This window comes from Bubalus bubalis, chromosome 19 (genome assembly GCF_019923935.1).
Source record: "Bubalus bubalis isolate 160015118507 breed Murrah chromosome 19, NDDB_SH_1, whole genome shotgun sequence".
Lineage (NCBI taxonomy): Eukaryota > Metazoa > Chordata > Mammalia > Artiodactyla > Bovidae > Bubalus > Bubalus bubalis.
This window is the reverse complement of record NC_059175.1, coordinates 65,339,685-65,360,196: the sequence shown is the minus strand read 5'-3', so window position 1 is coordinate 65,360,196 and position 20,512 is coordinate 65,339,685. Positions and strand designations below refer to the sequence as shown.

Sequence of the window (20,512 nt, the reverse complement as noted above, 5' to 3'; positions counted from 1 at the left end):
AATATCCTTCTGAGGCTTCTGGTTTTATTCAGCGGTCTTGGTCCCAGCTGCCCACCTGTTGCAGACCCAAGACAACATCTTTTCCCTGTGGGCATCAAAAGCCCAACCTGTTGATGCTCAGTTCCAGGACACTCTGGGGCCAATCCCACAGTCTCTATCCTTCTATCAGTAGCTTCCTTCTTTGTTTTACACCCCTAGGAATTCTTCTCTGGGTCCACTGTTAAGACGGTGAGCTTTTTCAGCGAGAATCTGTTGAGTTCTATTTGCTGAAGTCTGGGCTGCCTCTGGGAATACAAGGATTGTGATGGGAATTCCCTGGTGGTCCAGTGATTGGGACTCAGTGCTTTCGCTGCTGAGAACCTGGGTTTGATCCCTGGAAAGGGAACCAAATCCCACAAGTTGTCCAGTGTGGCAAACACACACACACACACACACACATGAGTTGTGAGGTGGCTCCACCAGGTCTCCAAGTGGCCAGAGACAAGCATTTAGGCAAAGAGAACACGATGAAGGTGATGGCATCCACTCCAGCACTCTTGCCTGGAAAACCCCATGGGTGGAGGAGCCCGGTGGGCTACAGTCCATGGGGTCACGAAGAGTCGGACACGACTGAGTGACTTCACTTCAGTGACATGATGTAGATGGTGCTGTGAGGGCCACTCGGTGGATGAATAACAGAGGACTATGGCCCAGCCAAGGCATGTGAGAGAAACAGGATGATTTTGTAAAATATTTGTTGTTGTTCAGTCACTAAGTCATGTCCAACTCTGACCCCATGGACTGCAGTGTACCAGGCTCCTCTGTCTGCCAGTATCTCCCAGAGTTTGCTCAAATTCATGTCCATTGAGTCGATGATGCCATCCAACCACCTCATCCTCTGTCATCCCCCTTCTCCTTTTGCCTTCAGTCTTTCCCAGCCTCAGAACTAAAAGCCTGTGGGAAGTCCAAGTACAATTAGATAATTAAAGTAGACACATCAGTCTCTGTGACACCAAATGTATGAAGCAATTATTGCTGCATGACAGTGAGAGTCCTTGCCCAATTAAAATGCCACGGTAGGTGTTCCTCTAGACAAATAACAAAAGTGCATGTTTACATGACCAACTTCACCATAGTTTTCAGACAAGAGCAGTTCTATTTTTTAATCATAAAAGTTTGTTACCGAACCACTGTGGTATATTTAAAACTTTCTGAAATGTCTCTCACTTTATTACATTTCACTTTATATAAGCGGTGACTTCTCTGTGGGTACCTCGTTTTATTTTAAAAAGGAACAGACTAATGAGACTGCAAACCCAATCTGCTTTAATAATTATCACACTGAATGATGAGGAATCTAGAACTGCAGAGTCTACCTACTGTTTCCAACGCAGAAGTTTCAAAACACAAAAAAGGAAGAGAGGAAGGAAGGAACGGGAAATATTTTTGGCAGAGATTTTTTTTTCTTCATTTTTAATCCAAAACACCGTGTATGAACATGTTATTTTTACGTGGAGAATCTTCTGCCTGTACTGGATGAAGACATTAGCATTCATTCCAGACTCTTTCTAGCAACCCACACTGCTCACCGTCCCCAGCACCAACTCCATGGTAGGGTTTTCACGTACGTTTATATTCTTTCTCCTTCTGCCTCTCCCACTACACTTAGTACCAATTCCATATTGATCAGTGGATGGATGTGGCATTAACAGCCAAGAGCATTTCTAGAAGATGCTCAGTGAGCTTGCTCTAGGTAATAAGAGAATCATACGATACAGTGAGCCTTGCTGATGATCAAGACGGAAAAGAAACAGATTTGGCCCAAACAATGCCAGTGATTAAACCAAAGATCAAACAGAATGATTACCCTGAGCTGATAGCAGGCTTGCTCTCATCTTCATATGAAGAGGATGTTCTAAATAAATGCCACAATATTCTTTGAGGTTGTATCATTTATAATGTCTCACTGTGTGTGTGTGTGTGCGTGCGTGTGCGCGCGCACGCGCGCACACGTGCATGCTCAGTCGTGTCCCACTCTTTGTGACCCCATGGACTGTGGCCTGCCAGGCTCCTCTGTCCATGGGATTCTCCAGGCAAGAATCCTGGAGTGGGTTGCCATTTCCTATACCGGGGATCTTCCCGACCCAGGGATCGAACCCGCAGCTCTTTCATCTCCTTCGCCTCCAAGATTAGCAGGTGGATTTTCTTCCGTGGTTCCACCTGGGAGGCCCGTAATGTCTTGTTACGTATAGGTTGCTCAGTCGTGTCCGACTCTTTGCAACCCTGTGGACTGTAGCCTGACAGGTTCCTCTGTCCATGGAATTCCCCAGGCAAGAATACTGGAGTGGATTTTCAATTCCTCCTCCAGGGGATCTTCCCGACTAAGGGATCGAACCCAGGTCTTCTGCACTGCAGGCAGATTCTTTATCATCTGAGCACCAGAGAAGCCCAATGTCTCATTAGGATGGTGTTAACTTTGAAAAACTATTTATCCTCAGGGACTTTATTTGAATACTTAACCCAAAACAGAATAAACTGAACTAAATTATCAAGTTAGGATATAGGTTGTAGTTTTTATTCAGAACAACAAATGAAATCAGTGTTCCCATTTTTCCTCAGTCAGAGTCTTTCTACTTTAAGTTTTTAGTACTTTTCTCCTTTTGCCCATCGTTGGTTTCTTCTCTTACTTCGAAGGTCATTATCTTCCCCCTCTCCTTCCTGCACTGTCTTCATAGTTCAGGATCTGTAGCCCCGTCACCACCATCTATATCCTTGCCCTTCTCACCAGTAGTGTTACCAGTTTTCATGCTTCAGAACATTTGTATTTACTTTGCCTCGATTTGATGAAGAGATGAAAAGATAGGGGCAGCTGCCTGCCTCTATGACCTGGAGAACAATGAGTATATGATATAACAGGTTAAAGAACAATTGCATATGAGGGCTTGGAGGCACACAGGAAGACTAAACAGAGACGGAAATGAACCCACTTCATTCTGAACCTGGTGCCCGGGGCCCAGTGCGCACCATACCCGTGCAGCTTTAGTGAGCAGCTTCGAGGAGATGGCTCTTTGCAGGACTGAATAGGACCGTGGCAGATTTCCAGGACAGTCTGCCGTGTATTCAGTAGGCACACGGAGGAGGAGTTTCTAGGGCCGCCACTGTGTCACTGCCCAGTGTGTCCCAGGAGCAGAAACCATGTGTGTCTGCCCACATCTGCTTCAGCACATGCCTAGTCTATGTGCAGAATAGGACATAGTCCCATCAGCTGGCATATTTGGCAATATCATCACCATGCATTGGCCCAAAAATTCAAACAGTCATTTTTAAAATTTTACAATTTCAACAATATGTTTGTGTAATAACTAAATATTTGACTTAATTGACTGTGACATGGAATCTGAGCTAGAGTTAAACACTCTCTTGAAATAGCGGTTTTGTGTTTTCTGCTCTTAAGATTTTTATTATCATATCTATTGACAGTTTCTGTGTACAGACACAAAAGCATCCATTTTAATAATTTTCTTTTAAATAAAAACCCTAATCCTAGTTAATTAGGATGCAAATACATAAATATTGTCTTCATTTGCCAGGATCCAGCCAAATGCATCATCTTCTATTTTAATATGAGCTGGATGACTATGATATCCTTTTGAATCTCTGCTCTTTACACTCTGTTATAGCTACTCCTCTGGAATGCAGATCTGACTCTGGTCTATGGTATTGTTGTTGTTCTGTCACTAAGTTGTGTGACTCTGCAACCCCATGGACTGCGGCACACGAGGCTTCCCTGTCCTTCACCATCTCCCAGAGCTTGTTCAAACTCATGTCCGAGTCAGTGATGCCATCCAACCATCTCATCTTCTGTCGTCCCGTCCCCTTCTCCTCCTGCCTTCAATCTTTCCCAGCATCAAGGTCTTTCCCAAGGAGTCGGCTCTTCCCATCAGGTGGCAAGGTATTGGAGTTTCAGCTTCAGCATCAGTCCTGCCAATGAATATTCAGAACTGATTTCCTTTAGGACGGACTGGTTGGATCTCCTTGCAGTCCGAGGGACTCTCAAGAGTCTTCTCCAATACCACAGTTCAAAAGTACTGTGGCTTATTAATATTATTCAGTGTAGGTATTAATATTATTAATTATATTAATTATTTATTAATAATTTTTAATTATATTTGTAAATATATTACAAATATATATATTTATAAATATATTTATAATAATTATTAATTAGTTATAGTATTATTCAGTGTGGTATTAATATTATTCAGTGTAGAATGTGCTAGAAGGATAATGATACACTTTCAGGTGAGCGTCCTCCAGCTGTGTCATCCTGAATGATACCACATGTCCACAGCATTGAAGGGCCTCTCTTCAGACAACAGATTTAAGGACATCACCAGCCCCCATCCGAACCATGCTTTGGAGAAGAAACTTAAGGCATAAATCTGGCTCCCCCTGACTTGCTAACAGGAAGACGCTCTGCAGAGCCTGGCCGCTAGCCTGAGGTTCAGCCCCTGGAGCCCAGGGTAGCACAGGCTCATCCCTGCAGACAGGCTGTAGGGGAAACCAGAGGAGGTCCCGGGAGACTCTGCCCAAAGAGTGAGCCCTGGGATTCCACATCACAGGGGGTTAGATGCTGTAGACAAATGTTCTGCATCTCTTTATACCAGGAGCTGGAGGGGAAAAAAAAACTATAGTAGAAAGGAGAGAAAAAAATGTTTTTTACGTTCATCTAGGGTTTTCCAGGTGGTGCTAGTGGTAAAGAACCCCCCATGCCAATGCAGGAGATATAAGAGACACAGGTTCGATCCCTGGGTTGGGAAGATCCTCTGGAGGAGGGCAAGAAAACCCACTCCAGTATTCTTTCCTGGAGAATCCCATAGGCAGAGAAGCCTGGCGGTTTATAGTCCATGGGGTCACAAAGAGTTGGACAAGACTGAAGCGACTTCACATGCATGCAGATATAAAGCAAACAGATTTTTAGTCACTGAAATGTTCCTGAGAAATATGTTTTCTTCACAAATAGAAGAGAAACGAACACATATGTCTTGTTTTGGGCACCTTATGAAGCTCATTTAAATCTCTTAAAAAGCCAAAGAGGCAGATACTATTGTTATTCTTATTTCAGAGAGGAAAAAACCGAGGCCAGAGAGGGTCAGTAACTTGCATAAAGTTTCACAGCTGTGGGGGCTTGATGCCGCAGCCACAGGGCTGGTCACCTTTCTAACCATCTCTCATCCTGTAGTGGGTGCTTGCTCAGTCACGTCCACTGTGTCTGACTCTTTTGCAACCCTATGGACTGTAGCCCACCAGGCTCCTTTGGCCTTGGACTTCTCCAGGCAAGAATACTAGAGTGGGTTACCATTCCCTTCTCCAGGGGATCTTCTCGACCCAGGGATCAAACTCATGTGTCCTGCATTTGCAAGCAGATTTTTTTTTTTTAATGTTATTTTATTTTTAAACTCTACATAATTGTATTAGTTTTGCCAAATATCAAAATGGATCCGCCACAGGTATACATGTGTGCCCCACCCTGAACCCTCCTCCCTCCACTGCACCACCTGGAAAGGCAACACAGCAAAGTGGATAGAATTAACACTACTGAACTCTGCACTTAAAAATGGTTAAGAGCTATTTGCAGGGCAGGAATAGAGACACAGACTTACAGAATAGACGTGGACACAGTGGGGGAAGGGGAGGGTGGGGCGAATTGGGAGAGCAGCATTGACATATGTGCATGACCACGTGTGAAGTAGATAGCAGGTGGGAAGCAGCTGCCTAGTACAGGGAGCCCAAGTCAGTGCCAGAGATGGCAGTGGCACCTCACTCCAGTGCTCTCGCCCGGACAATCCCACGGACAGAGGGGCCTGGTGGGAGTCAGACACGACTGAGCGACTTCACTTTCACTTTTCACTTTCATGCATTGGAGAAGGAAATGGCAACCCACTCCAGTGTTCTTGCCTGGAGAATCCCAGGGACGGGGGAGCCTGGTGGGCTGCCATCTACGGGGTCGCACAGAGTCGGACACGACTGAAGTGACTTAGCAGCAGCAGCAGCAACTCAGTGCTCTGTGATGACCTAGAGGGGTGGGATGGATGAAGTGGGAGGGAAGCTCAAGAGGGAGGGGTTATAAGTATGCATATAGCTGATTCATCTTGTTTGTTGTATGGCAGAAACCCACACAACATTGTAAAGCGATTATACTCCAATTTTTTAAAAAAGCCCTAAGAATGTTAAAAAAAAAAAAAAACAGTTAAGAGGGTAAATTTTATCTTATGTATTTTATCTTATGTATTTTTAACACAATTAAAAATAGTATTTTTATAATAAAAAGTAGAGCTTCTCCACGTGGGGGAAGCCCTCTCAGGACAGGATGAGGTACAGCCATCGCCTCGAGCCACAGCGGAGAGCGCTGGGTGCCATCTTCATAGGGACAGGTTCCAAACTATCGTGTTGTGTGGTCCAGATGAACTCTGAGGATTAGCTGCATGTTCAGCTGTTTTCTACACAAATCACCTGAATTTCTGAAAACAGCTTCCTCACAGCTGTGATCTGAGACGCAACACATCCGCCAGAGTCGTTTAATTGACTGGCGTATTTTTCCTTTACCAGAAGAATTTTTAAACATCATTTCAGGTCTCTCTTAAAGGACATACAAGCGTGTTGTAGTTTGTCATAGAAATTTAATGAATTTGCTCCCAGCTTGTAAGAAGAATGCCAACATGGTCTACTGGTCTCATGTGTGAAGAAGATCGGTGCATCTTGTGTTTTAAACATCCTTGAGAAACTTGAGAAAAATACGTAAAATAGCAACGCATTTCTTTTTCTCTCCACTCTTAGCAATGCAGCAAGAAAGCATCTGCTTCTCTCCTGTGGCTTTTAAAGTCATCAGGCATCATCGCCAACCGGCCCTGGCCTCGGATCTCCCTGACGGTCATCACCACGGCCATCATATTGACCATGGCCGTGTTCAATATGGTGAGTCACGGCCCGGACGTGCCGTGGTGTCCATCTCGTGGGATTTGGTCCATCTCGTGGCATTTTGAAACCTTCCCCATAGCTCCTTTGGCGACACCCATTGCTGCCTGTTTAAAATCAACATCCAACCATTTTGCATAGGGGAAGGGTGCTTCCTGGGGAGGCCCCCAGGGAGGGAGGGAGACTCCTTCCAGCAGCTTCCCACCCCCTAGCTCCTCCTGACTCCAGCTACGGAAATGCCACCGAATGTTAGCAGCCTAATCACCTGGAAGACCAGAATCAGCAAATTAGAGAGGCTGCAGTGGGAAAGCGGTGCTGCTCTGGCTTTAAAGGGCCTGATTTCAGACATCACCATCACTCCCACCTTAACCAGCTGGGCGGTTTTGGAGAATTTTCATTAAAAGCTTCCACAGGCTCCACTTCACTTCTCATGAGAAAGCTGAGACTTTCTCAGTGAGAACTGACACTTCTCTGCTAAGGTGGATTTTTCAGGTAAATGAACTGATGCTCCTAGCAGGATGGCATCAGGCGTTTGGTAAGTACTGAACCAGGGGTTGCTCTTACTGTATCAATGTTTTTAGAGGTATATCCTTCAAAGCAGACTCGTCAGTAATCAGTGCCAGTTAAGACACATCCTTTTAATTATTCTCACGTCATCACCATCGACCACCAGGCGTTCACTCAGCAAAAAAAAAAAAAAAGAACATATATTGAGCATAAATACACACCTGGTAATTCACTATATCCTCGGAACCCAGAGAGAGTTTGTCTCCCCGGAGTTTATGGCCAAGTTTAGGAGAATGACAGCTGGGTCAGAGGTTATGAGAGAGTCTGACGGTGGAAGCGTGAGGGGCGGGGCGCGGACAGGGGGGCAGGGCCTACAGGACGGAATTCTGAAAATGGACACAAGTAGTTTTCTCTGGATGATGGAGGGAAGATCAGGAGGGAAGACATTTAGCATGAGGACAAAGAGAGAAATGTGTTCTATGAAGCAGCAAAAAGTAAGGCTGAAGAAGTAGGCAGGTACCTTGACGGTTTGCCTGAGATCTGTCCTCAACGTCATACCATGGGTCATACGGTCTGTACGGATGCACCTGGAGATTCAGGTGAGGGTGATACCAAGTGGAAGGCAGATGGGCTGGGGTAGCAGTGGCCAGGGTGGACTGGCCCCTTCTTCTCCTTCACTCTGCCTCTAAGTCCACCTTAAGCACACCCGGGAAGAAGGTGGCAGACAAGCACCAGCTTCCCTCCCTTCTTCCTCTTCCTGTCCATCAGGGCGGGGATAGTGTGGATTCCTGGGTGTCCTCCCGTGGGCTTAGAGCTGTGTTGGCTCCTCCGCTTCTCCTGACTACACAGCCCAGCTCCCGCTAGCTCCCCTGAGAAGCGCGGGCCCTAAGGTAGGTGTTCTTCCAAGGCAAGGGCCATTGAGGGGTGTCCCTGTGACTCCTGTTTCCTTGGTACACACCTGCTCAGCCTCAGAGCTCAGCTTGCAAAGAGGCTGCCCCCAGCTGGGCCTGTGCAGTAAGAACTGATGGTGTCTGTTGGGAGAAAGGGCTCTGCAGTCAAGTCCATGCAGACGGAAGACTTCCCGAGGACCAGCTGGCCCTTGGTCTTGGGTTCCTGTGTGGTGTTGTCCTGCTGTGTCACGTTCACCATGGCAATTCCACCATCCCGGCCCTCCCCCCGGACTTCTCCCAGCCCATCTCCCCTCCCCCTGGACATGCACAGCATCCAAGGCCGTCTTCCTGCACCAAGGGTGATGACACCTTGCCCCAGAGATGGAGACCCTCTCTTCTAGATTTCAAGCATCCTTGGATCATGACAGCACTTATTTCTAACAAAGGCGTCATCAGGACTGACCAGGGAAGAGCTGGGGCATGGTACCTGGTCTGGACAGGAAATTCCCTCAAGAACGATCCTCCTCCGGAGGGATTTCAGATCTCAAGGGCTGGAGGGGATGTTGGCCGCCATCAGCCTGAGACTTGTGTTCATGAGGCGTCCCCACAACCGCCCGAGGGCTCTCTGCGTGACGACCCAAGGAGAGTGTAACTGTGGCCCCGGGATGGTCAGCAGAGTTGGGGGTGGGGGTGGCCTCCTGATGAGGAGCGTGAGATGCAGAACTGAACACTAGCCTTTCCCAGAAGAGCCCTTCAGCAAGTGGATCACTATCTGCTGCATTCCAGCCTTCCCACACAGGCAGTATGGTTGGCTATGGCATGTGCGTGAATACATCACCACAGAGGAAGATGGACAGAGACACGGGGAGTGGCGGGAGCCTTGGAGAAACAGGGGCGTTTCCTAAAGCAGGTTCCTTGTGGTGGACTTCATAGCAAGCATGTGTGTGTTAGTCCTGCTGCTCTGGGGGCCAGCTTTCTGGGAGAAAGTGCCAGCCGGCTCCAAGAAGAGCTTGGTAAAGTGAGCTGTGGGGAACAGCTTGGAAAGAGTGGACTTCACCATGAAAAGGGGTGGCGCAGGGAGAAGCAGAGCATCCTTGAAGGATAGCACTAGCTAGAGCTCTGGGGGGTTCTGATACACCAAGTGTGTGTCCTGTGGCCCCCAGCCCTTATCATTAAGCTTCTTCATCCCTTTGGAGGGCTTCCCTGATGGCTCATTGAGTAAAGAATCTACCTACCACTGCAGGAGGCACAGAAGACCCAGCTTCGATCCCTGGGTCAGGAAGATCCCCTGGAGAAGGGAATGGCAACCCACTCCAGTATTCTCACCTGGAGAATCCCACATACAGAGGAGTCTGGTGTGTTACAGTCCAAAGGGTCACCAAGAGTCAGACACAACTGAGTGACTAAACACAGCACACATCCCTTCAAAGTGTATTCACTCACGTGTGTGCTCACCTGTGCACGCATCCTGAAAGTTGACACAGCATTTAACACAACATCACACACCTAATGGTGAGGTCTTTATTTTTTTTTTCCCTTGCATCCCAGGAAAGCACCTTTTATACAAGGAAGGGCCATTCCACAGTTACTAAATGAGAGAAGAATGAATCAATGAAAACTTTTTTTTTTATGAAATCCAGTTTGACCTTATAAAACCAGGATTCATCACCTAATTTTTAAAAGGCAGAATTGAAATGGGAAACAAATCTGATGTGAAAGCTGGTTGTATTTCTCCTAGGATAATTAGTGATTGACAGGCAGTTCAGTCACTGTCTATAAATGTTTGATGAACTCTGACTCTTTGGGACCCTATGGACTGTAGCCCACCAAGTTCCTCTGTCCATGAAATTTTCCAGGCAAGAATACCGGAGTGGGTTGCCATGTCCTCCTCCAGGGAATCTTCCCCACCCAGGGATAGAACCTGGGTCTCCTGCATTGCAGGCAGATTCTTTACCATCTGAGCCACCAGGAAGCCACCGATTAACACATTTTTACAGTAACTGCTGGGAAGATCCCCTGGAGAATGGAACAGCTACCCACTCCAGTATTCTGGCCTGGAGAATTCCATGGACTGTACAGTCCATGGAGTCGCAAAGAGTTGGACACAACTGAGCGACTTTCACTTTCACAGTAACTGCAATCCCTTTGGAGTGAAGAAATGCATTTTCTGTACCCAAAATATGTCTTCCGGTGTCATTTTCCTTCCTCAAAAAGAAAGAAGTGCATTGCCAAGTACGGTAGAGAAGTCTATGGAAGACACAATAAAAGTCTGATGGATCAACTTTGAGAAAGAATGAAATGAGGCTCAGCTCACTGGGCTGCCTCCTATAGGACTAGAGCCTTGGAGCAAGGAAAAGATTTAAGTTACTTGTTCCTGCCCATTATTTTTCTCAATTCCTGATGGATTTAGTGGTTCTTCCCCATCCAGAGGCTCTTATTTTTGTTTCAAGGAAATATCACAAAACAGTACAAAATCTAACATTGGGTAGAGAGAAGAAATACTTTCCCTAGTTAGTGGGTTTTCTTATCATGTCTTTTTAATCATGGGAAGGACTGGTCCATCAAGTGCCCTCTCTGATCACATCTGATGACTTACAGAGAAATGTTCTCCAGCTACTAGATCCCCAGCCACATGAGTTTTGACTGCATAAGGCAGACACAAGGTCCCTTGTTCCCAGCCCCACTGCAGGGTGCTGTGACTGCCCTGGGGTCACACGCATCCCCAGGGGGTGCCAGGCAAGGGAAGTGGGCTCCAGGACCCTCATTCACATTCAGGAAAGATGGCTTCTCCCACTGGGGAGGCGGGTACCAGTCTTTACCTTTATGTGGTCAGATGCTCTCAGCAGTAAGTCTGTGCTTTTTTTTCCCTAGCCCCACTTGGAAAACCTCCCTCCTAGGGAGACTACTATTTAATGCAGTAGAGCTTTTAAACTTATCCTGGTACTTTTTTTAAGAATACAGTTTCTAGACAAACAGCCCTATTCCCAAGTTGTTCAGTTCAGTTCAGTTGCTCAGTTGTGTCCGACCCTTTGCAACCCCATGAATTGCAGCATGCCAGGCCTCCTTATCCATCACCAACTCCCGGAGTTCACCCAAACTCATGTCCATTGAGTCAATGATGCCATCCAGCCATCTCATCCTCTGTCGTCCCCTTCTCCTCCTGCCCCCAATCCCTCCCAGCATCAGAGTCTTTTCCAATGAGTCCACTCCTCACATGAGGTGGCCAAAGTATTGGAGTTTCAGCTTTAGCATCAGTCCTTCCAAAGAACACCCAGGACTGATCTTCTTTAGAATGGACTGGTTGGCTCTCCTTGAAGTCCAAGGGACTCTCAAGAGTCTTCTCCAACACCACAGTTCAAAAGCATCAATTCTTTGGTGCTCAGCTTTCTTCACAGTCCAACTCTCACATCCATACATGACCACTGGAAAAAACCATAGCCTTGACTAGATGGACCTTTGTTGGCAAAGTAATGTCTCTGCTTTTGAATATGCTATCTAGGTTGGCCATAACTTTCCTTCCAAGGAGTAAATGTCTTTTGATTTCATGGCTGCAGTCACCATCTGCAGTGATTTTGGAGCCCCAAAAAAGAAGGTCAGCAACTGTTTTCACTGTTTCCCCATCCATTTCCCATCAAGTGATGGGACCGGATACCATGATCTTGGTTTTCTGAATGCTGAGCTTTAAGCCAACTTTTTCACTCTCCTCTTTCACTTTCATCAAGAAGCTTTTTAGTTCCTCTTCACTTTCTGCCATAAGGGTGGTGTCATCTGCCTATCTGAGGTTATTGATATTTCTCTTGGGTATCTTGATTCCAGCTTGTGCTTCTTCCAGCCCAGCGTTTCTCATGATGTACTCTGCATATTGCTATTTGTTAGCAGTGATTAACCCAGTGAAGCTTATCCAGGCTCTGGACTAACATTCCAAGGGGAAGAGCAGCTCTTTTGTTCAGAGCTTAGGGGAGGGGCTGCTTCCCGAGCAAGCTTTCCTTAAGGCACTGGGTGTGCGCTTACTCAGTCACTCAGTCGTGTCCACCTCTTTACAACCTCATGAAATGTAGCCCGCCAGGCTTCTCTGTCCATGGGATTCTCCAGGCAAGAATACTGGAGTGGGTAGCCATTTCTTCCTCCAGAGGATCTTCCTGACCCAGGAAAGGATCCCACGTCTCCTGCATATCCTGCGTTGGCAGTTGGGGTCTTTACCACTGAGCCACCTGGGAAGCCCTAAGTCACTGGGAAGAAGATGGACTTCTGTTCACGGAAGGTCATCATTTTAAAGTCACAGCACATTCAGACCCTCTTCTGTGGCTCCTGTGATGTTGGAGTGTTCTTTTAGGGTAAAGGAAAAAATGCTTTCCTTTCTTCCCTTTCCCCCCCGTCTTTTTCTGTTTTCAGTGCTTGTTGTTTTTCCTTTGGGGAAAGTATGTATAACAGAGTTTATAATTTTAACCGTGGTTGAGTGTACATTCAGGGGCATTCAGTGTATCTGCAGTTTTGTGCTCCCCTCACCCTCTCCATTTCCAGAACTTTGTCATCGTCTCGCACAGAAGCTCTGTTCCCGTGAACAACGACTTCCCCTCACCCCCAGCCCCTGGTGACGTCTACTCTGCTTTCTGCCATGATGAACTTGCCCACCCTAGAAAACCTCATACACGTGAGATGACATGCTGTTAGTCTCTTTGTGTCTGGCTCATCCCACTTCAGATAACATGTTTAAGGTTCTCATTTTCTCTTTGATGCCGAGTCCCTTCACAGCAGGGAAAAACTCCCAGTTTGCCCTGGATTTTTCCAGCCAGTGGTAAACAGCCCTTATTAAACTGCTTTTATGTCACCCCTTGCCATCACCTTTCCCTTGGTAGAGAGAGAGAAGCCGCAGGGGTGATGTGAGGACTGAGACCCCCCGCCAGCTCTCTCTGCTCCTGACTGTGTGGACAGGCCCCTTCATGCTGAGCCTCCATGCGGATTCTCAGTCACTAATGTTTCTCCCAAGCTGAAGTCTCAGAGCCCTTGTAAGAGCCAGGGTCAATAGGGATGGTGTTCTTTTACCTCTCATTGCACATTAACATCGGAGAAGGCAATGGCACCCCACTCCAGTACTCTTGCCTGGAAAATCCCACAGACAGAGGAGCCTGGTAGGCTGCAGTCCATGGGGTCGCAAAGAGTCGGGCACAACTGAGCGACTTCACTTTCACTTTTCACTTTCATGCATTGGAGAAGGAAATGGCAACCCACTCCAGTGTTCTTGCCTGAAGAATCCCAGGGAAGGGGGAGCCTGGTGGGCTGCCCTCTGTGGGGTCGCATAGAGTCAGACACGACTGAAGTGACTTAGCAGCAGCAGCAACACGCTACCATGGGCTTCCCAGGTGGCGCTAGTGGTGAAGAACCCGCCTGCCGATGCAGGAGACATAAGAGTCGCAGGTTCAATCCCTAGGTGGGGAAGATCCCCTGGAGGGGGCATGTCTACCCACTCCAGTATGCTTGCCTGGAGAGTCCCATATAAGGAGGAGCCTGACACAGTCCAGAGGGTGACAAAGAGTTGGACACAACTGAAGTGACTTAGCATACATGCACACACTAACATGAATTACAAAATGTCCAGGTCAGCTTCATTTAAAATGAATTGTGAGATATTACCAGGACATTTTAAATACCATGCTCCAATAAAAAGTAGAGAAAACCAACCAGTTATCCTGACTTTTTTTTTTTTTTTCCCCACACATATAGGGTTTGGGGTATCAAATAGCAAAAGACCTGTGTGTTTTGTTCCATTTTAGTTCCCAGCTGTCTATTCAGAGCCATGTCTGAGAAGCTCAAATCCTCTTCCATTTTTTTTCTGACATTTTGACACTTTCATCACGTGATACCTCCCAAAATTTTGCACCTTTCCCAAGGAGCTGCAGAGAATTATTATAAATAGCCCAGATTTGTGAGCCACCTAGACACAGAGTTAGCCATGGTTAACTAGTGGTTAATTGATAATCTAATTCTAATTGGATAATTACTTCTAACTCCAACCAAATGGCAAGCAATGATGTTATCAGGCACAAGCACGGTATTAAATTGCATGTTCACAATTTCATATTGTTTGACAAACATAATTCTGAGATGCTTTACATTGTCTGGGAAATGTAACATTTGGAAGGAGGGCTAAAAAATATGCACTTAATTGGGATATCTTGTCCGGGATGAGAATACCATTTTCCCAACTAGGGCAAAGGTTGTAGAAATACTAAAATATGTCCAGAGAGGAGTTCCCCCAAATAATTATGAAACTAGAAATGCATTCTGTGCAGAAAGCTGTGGCACCTTAACCCAGGAGGGAGAAGGATGTGGGATTGATAACCCTCAAGCTTGGCCTGGCTGTAATTAGGAGTTTGTTATTTTTAAGTGGCTAAGGAGACAGAAGAGGAAAATTGGTTCCAAAATGCAGTGTGAAGCCACAGAGACAGAACGAAGAGGTCTTGATTTTAGGGGTAGTTAATTAAATACTAGAAAAAAGTAGCTGAAGGGGGTTAATGAAGCATTCCTGAATGTGGTAATTAAAGTTCTCCACTGCTTTTCAAGTTCAACCATCCTACTATTTCAGAGCCTTCTTGCAAGACAAAGCTTTCACAGGATATATTATTACTCATTTATTTTCTTCTTTTTATGCTGATATAATTAAGAAGGTTTTTTCCTTAATTATTTTAAGATCTCAGATTCCTGAGACTAGTAACCTATCAATCTAAACGGTCTCCTTCTATTTGTTGTTTCCATTAGTATTTAAATCAAATGTATGTTGGGTCTGTCAAATCTAAATTTTTACATTTTGGAGTCTTGTATTTGGCCACCAATTACTCCATTTTTTTCCTGTTATATTTTTTCCAAGTAATCATCACATTTATATTTCATCCAGGGTTTGTGACATTTTTGATAAATTATTTAGTATTAATAGTAAATAATAATATCTCCTGGCATACTGCAGTCCATGGGGTCGCAAAGAGTCAGACACAACTTAGCGACCAAACAACAATTCGTAAATAAAGAAATCTACATTTATTTGACTTTTAAATTAGTATTTTGCAGCATTTTATCAAAATATATAATGTGCAGAAACATTATATCTAGAACCATTCTTGGAATCTGAGAGGAAATGTTCTCAACAATATATTAAACAAATGCCTTCTTATTTACCTAAGTAAATTGCTGGAGGTCTTTGACAAGAAGCCCACCATCAAAAGGACAAACAAAAGCAGCAGAAACTGCAGGAAAGTTTTCCTCTCTAGACCTTGAGCATGGATGGCGAGCCCTGCGCAGAAAGCCTAGCCTAGTTTCATGGAGGAGAGGGATATCTTTCATAAGGGAACCTGGCCCGCGATTCTCTGCTTCATCTTCACTGTCTGACCCGCAGTCACAGGATAGAAAGTGACTGATCCTAAGCAACCTGTATGGTAGCTTCTCCAGGAAAGAGAGAGACAGAGAGAGAAACAGAGGAGAGTGGGTGAGTGAAGGAGAGAGAAACAGAAAGAAAGAGATTGAATTTTTCCTCCCTTGCTAACTGACTGGCCGTTTCCTTCTGGGCGCTGCTGTTGGTACCCACTATTGTGGTTTAGTCGTAAGTCGTGTCCAACTCTTTGTGACCCCATGGACTGTATCCTTCCAGGCTCCTCTGTCCATGGGATTTCCCAGGCAAGAATGCTGGAGTAGGTTGCCATTTCCTTCTGGGGATCTCCCTGACCCTGGGATCAAACCTGCATCTCCGGCTTTGTAGGCAGATTCTTTACTGCTGAACCAGTGGGAAAGCCCCTATAAGAGCTAATCATATTTATTTTCTCAGGATTGCTTCCTTTTTAAATTAGGACCCCCTTTCCAATAGTCCTGAGAGCATCCTTTCTCTCCCATTTTACCCCTGGTGATCCTGAGCTGCCAAGCACTCACAAATAGTAGAGGCAAATGTTGGCGTCAGCTATTGCACGTTTCCCATAAAATTAATTTATTTTCTTAAGATACAAAATTCAGGAGACTCCACTGATGCGTTTGGTGAAGATGAAGATACTGCAAAAACACAGAGTGAAGACTCCCATCTCATGATGGAGAGTTGACTGTGCGGGTGGCGATGACAGCCTGCAACGTCATTCTAACCAAGCTCTCTTCCCTGTGCTTGGTTCATTTTAAATTCCTGTTTAACAGAGGTGCTTCTGTTTTCCTTAACATCAGTCTGGGAGTTCTGGAATTCACTGTGCATTGTGGAGCACAGCAAGTATTCCTTACTTATTCGATAGAAATTTCCAGAGCCTCAAAGAGAAGATGAAGGGATTAGCAGTGAAGTAAAGAGGCTGAACGGTCCCCACAACGCTGCTCAATGAGCCGAAGAAACATGTCCTTAGTAAGCTGAGCCCCCACCTGCTAACCCTTTACTCTCCTTTGCACTGATTCATTGCAGCAACATTTTCTTTGCAGTTTTTCCTGAGTGACTCAGAGGAAACAATTCTTCCGACTGCCAACGCGTCCAACACGAGTCTTTCTGGCTCAAGTAACCAGGCAGCGATTCTGCGTGCGCAAAATTTGTTTTTCCTGCCGGTAAGCACATCTCCTGGGTTCTTATTGTTTTTATTGTTTTCCTGTGTGCTGTTACCGATTCAGTGCCGTGCCTTCCACTTCCTCTTCCGCCGTAGACATTATTCTCCTTGTTTAGATTCTATACCTGAGTCTGTCCTGATGGGGTAAAAATTGGCAGCCTTTGATGGAAAAGTCCCAGCCAGTAGAAACTGATTAGACCACATGGACAAACTTTCCATGGCATTTTGAGGCTCTCACAGATGACTTTGTGCCTTATTCTCTTAATGCTACATGTTCATCTTTTTACTGACTTAACGTTTGATTTACAATGTTGTGTTAGTTTCTGGTGTTCAGCAAAGTGATTCAGTTTTACAGATACATATTCTTTTCCATCATGGTTTATTACATATATATTCTTTTCCATTATGGCTTATTACAGGATGTGAAATATAACCCCCCAAGCTGTACAATAGGACCTTGTTGTTTATCCATTCTGTGTGTACTAGTTTCTATCTGCTGACCCCAAACTCCCAGGGTAACCCTTTCCCACCTTGGCAGCCGTAAGTCTGTGTTCTGTGTCTGTGAGTGTGTTTCTGTTTTGTAGATAAGTTCATTTGTGTTGTATTTTCAGAGAAAACAATGGCACCCCACTCCAGTCCTCTTGCCTGGAAAATCCCATGGACGGAGCAGTCCATGGGCTCGCGAAGAGTCGGACACGACTGAGCGACTTCACTTTCACTTTTCACTTTCATGCATTAGAGAAGGAAATGGCAACCCACTCCAGTGTTCTTGCCTGGAGAATCCCAGGGACGGGGGAGCCTGGTGGGCTGCCGTCTATGGGGTTGCACAGAGTCGGACACGACTGAAGCGACTTAGCAGCAGCAGCAGCAGTGTCGTGTTTTATATTCTGCACATAAGTGATAGCATATGGTATTTGTTTCTCTCTGTCTGACTTACTTCAGAATGATCATCTTAGTGATGATCTGACTTGGAATAATCTGACTGACTTAGTGTAATCATCCCTAGGTCCATCCACGTAGCTGCAAATGGCATTGTTTCATCCTTTTCATGCCTGAGTAGCATTCCATTGTGTATACATGCACCACGTCTTTATCCATTCACGTATGGACGGACATTTCAGTTGTTTCCGTGTCTTGGCTACTATAAATAATGCATGTGTCCTTTTGAATTATAGTTTTGTCTGGATATATGCCCAGGAGTGGGATTGCTGGACCAGTTAAAATTGCTGGTATTTTTAGTTTTCTGAGGAACCTCCATACTGTTGTGCGTAGCAACAGCACCAGTTTATCCTGACACAACATTTCATAGCGTGCACCCCAGCATGTCGCTTTCAGTTGTATGTCACTGAATTTCTGAGTGTGTTGCTTACAGATTTCACTAATTGCTCCATGAATTAGCTTCCTTTCTCTGTGATGACTGGGTCCTGCTCCGTGAATTAGCTGCCTGACTCTGTGATGACTGGGTCCTGCTCCGTGAATTAGCTTCCTGACTCTGTGATGACTGGGTCCAAAGCTCATATTTCTTCTTCTTCAACTGCAAATGCCATCCAGTGATTATATCTGAAATAATCCTTACTAACAACCCATTTTAACCAAGGTCCAGAAGGGCCTACATTGAAATTTCAAAACTTACTAACACATCAGTCTTTTTAAGTGAAAAGAACTAAATTAGTTATTTACTGCTTAACGACTTCTTTCTTCTATGAATTTTGTGTGCAAAAAAAAAAAAAGGAATGATTTTGATACTCTTCTTTTGATTTTCTGAATAATCGTCTAAAAGTAACATACATTTAGTTTGTCTCCCATAGCTTCAAGAGTGCTAGATGAACTAGTCCAGACTCATGGAAACTGGTCATTTAAGATGTATATTTTTAAATTTTTCTACCAGTTTCTTAAACTCCATCAACTATAGCCATGAAGTCTCCTTTCTTCACTTTGCTTTTGTTGATTGATCCCCTTGACATTAGGCATTGATCCTTTTCCCCATCGCATCATTTTAGTTTTCTGGGGTGCTCAAAAGTCTGTGTACAGACAGTAGGGGCATCTGGTGCTCTTTAAGCCGTGACTGTTTCAGTGGCCAGCTGTCCAAAGTCCATAACAGGGTCCCCACAGGCTCAGGAAGAGAGGACAGTATAAGCTTCATCCCTTTTCCCTGGGGTCCTGGCCTTCATTTTCAGCAGTGTTGTGAACCCACTGAGGATTAGGCAGCATCTTTTCTATTTTTAGTTATGTGAGGGATGAGATTCATAACGAGGGTTTACTAGCTGTGACCTCACCGTGGGCAGTTTGGAGCCCCCTTCTTTAGAGAAAAATTTAAACTCCCTGTGTGGTCTGGCTCCCTCTTCTTGGATGGATGTCGTAGGCACACCTAGTCCATCAACCCCTGGAAGGAGGGTGTGCCTCGGAGCCATCCCCATGCCTTGTTCATAAGACACTTGCTCCTCGGAAGAAAAGCTATGACCATACTAGACAGTGTGTTAAAAAGTAGAGACATCACTAGGCTGACAAAGGACAGTATAGTCAAAGCTATGGTTTTTCCAGTAGTCATGTGTGGATATAAGAGTTGAACCATAAAGAAGACTGAGCGCCAAAGAATCAATGCTTTTGAACTGTGGTGCTGGAGAATACTCTTGAGTCCCTTGGACCGCAAGGAGATCCAACCAGTCAGTCCAAAAGGAAATCAACTCTGAATATTCGCTGGAAGGACTGATGTCGAAGCTGCAAGTCCAATACTTTGGCCACCTGATACAAGGAGCTGATTCATTGGAAAAGACCTCGATGCTGGGAAAGGTTGAAGGCGGGAGGAGAAGAGGGCCACAAAGGATGAGATGGCTGGACATCATCATTGACTTAATGGACATGTATTTGAATGAAGTGCAGGAGATGGTGAAGGACAGGGGAGCCTGGTGTGCTGCAGTCCATGGGGTCACAGAGTCAGACTTGTCTGACTGCCTGAACAACAAATTCCACTTCTCATTCACTTAGACTGAACTATCAAAAACCTGAGTTCTAATAATTGTTTTCAGCATAGTTTTAGCAGCAAAATCCTTTTTAAAATCAAATCTTACACACAGCCCATTTTATAACAATAAAAGCACAATTTATCTGGCTTCATATGGACCAGGCACTGCTCTCTGCTGTTTACTTTCATTACATTCTTCAGTCTTCATAGGAATTATTAAAGTAGGCCTTGTCATCCTCCTTACCTTCAATCACCTATTCAGAGGACAGGCATGCCTTTAATGATTTGTACCAATGAGCTCCTTTGTGAGTGGAAGGGTGAGACCCTGAGTGGGAACCTTGCCAGGTGCCAGGTGATTTCATGGCTTTTTTGGAGCAGTTTTGTAAGACAACCGTGACTACTGACTAAAGAGCAAGGATTCAGTAACTCTTGGTAAGAACAGATACTTTTGAAAAATCTAATAGTGGAGGGGCCCCAAAATGAACTAAAAAGAAAAAGATGGCATACAAAGGACAAGCCCATGTTTTATTTGATTCACAAGAAAGACGCCTGCCCGGTCAGGTTGCTGGGCACGTGCCCACAGGCAAGGAGGCCCCCTGAGGACCCTCAGACGGTTGGAGGGCTCCCTGAGCTGCTTTCAGGGG

At 45.4% G+C, this 20,512-nt stretch overlaps 1 protein-coding gene across 1 annotated transcript in view; it reads left to right on the top strand.

Annotated features, from left to right (window-relative positions):
* Positions 1–20,512, top strand: part of ADCY2 (adenylate cyclase 2) — a 456,951-nt gene that overhangs the window by 377,830 nt on the left and 58,609 nt on the right. Inside the window, exons 16-17 of the mRNA XM_025270720.3 lie at positions 6,817–6,954; positions 16,788–16,907. Of these exons, the coding sequence (XP_025126505.3) occupies positions 6,817–6,954; positions 16,788–16,907 (258 nt within the window). The remainder of the gene's footprint in view (positions 1–6,816; positions 6,955–16,787; positions 16,908–20,512) is intronic.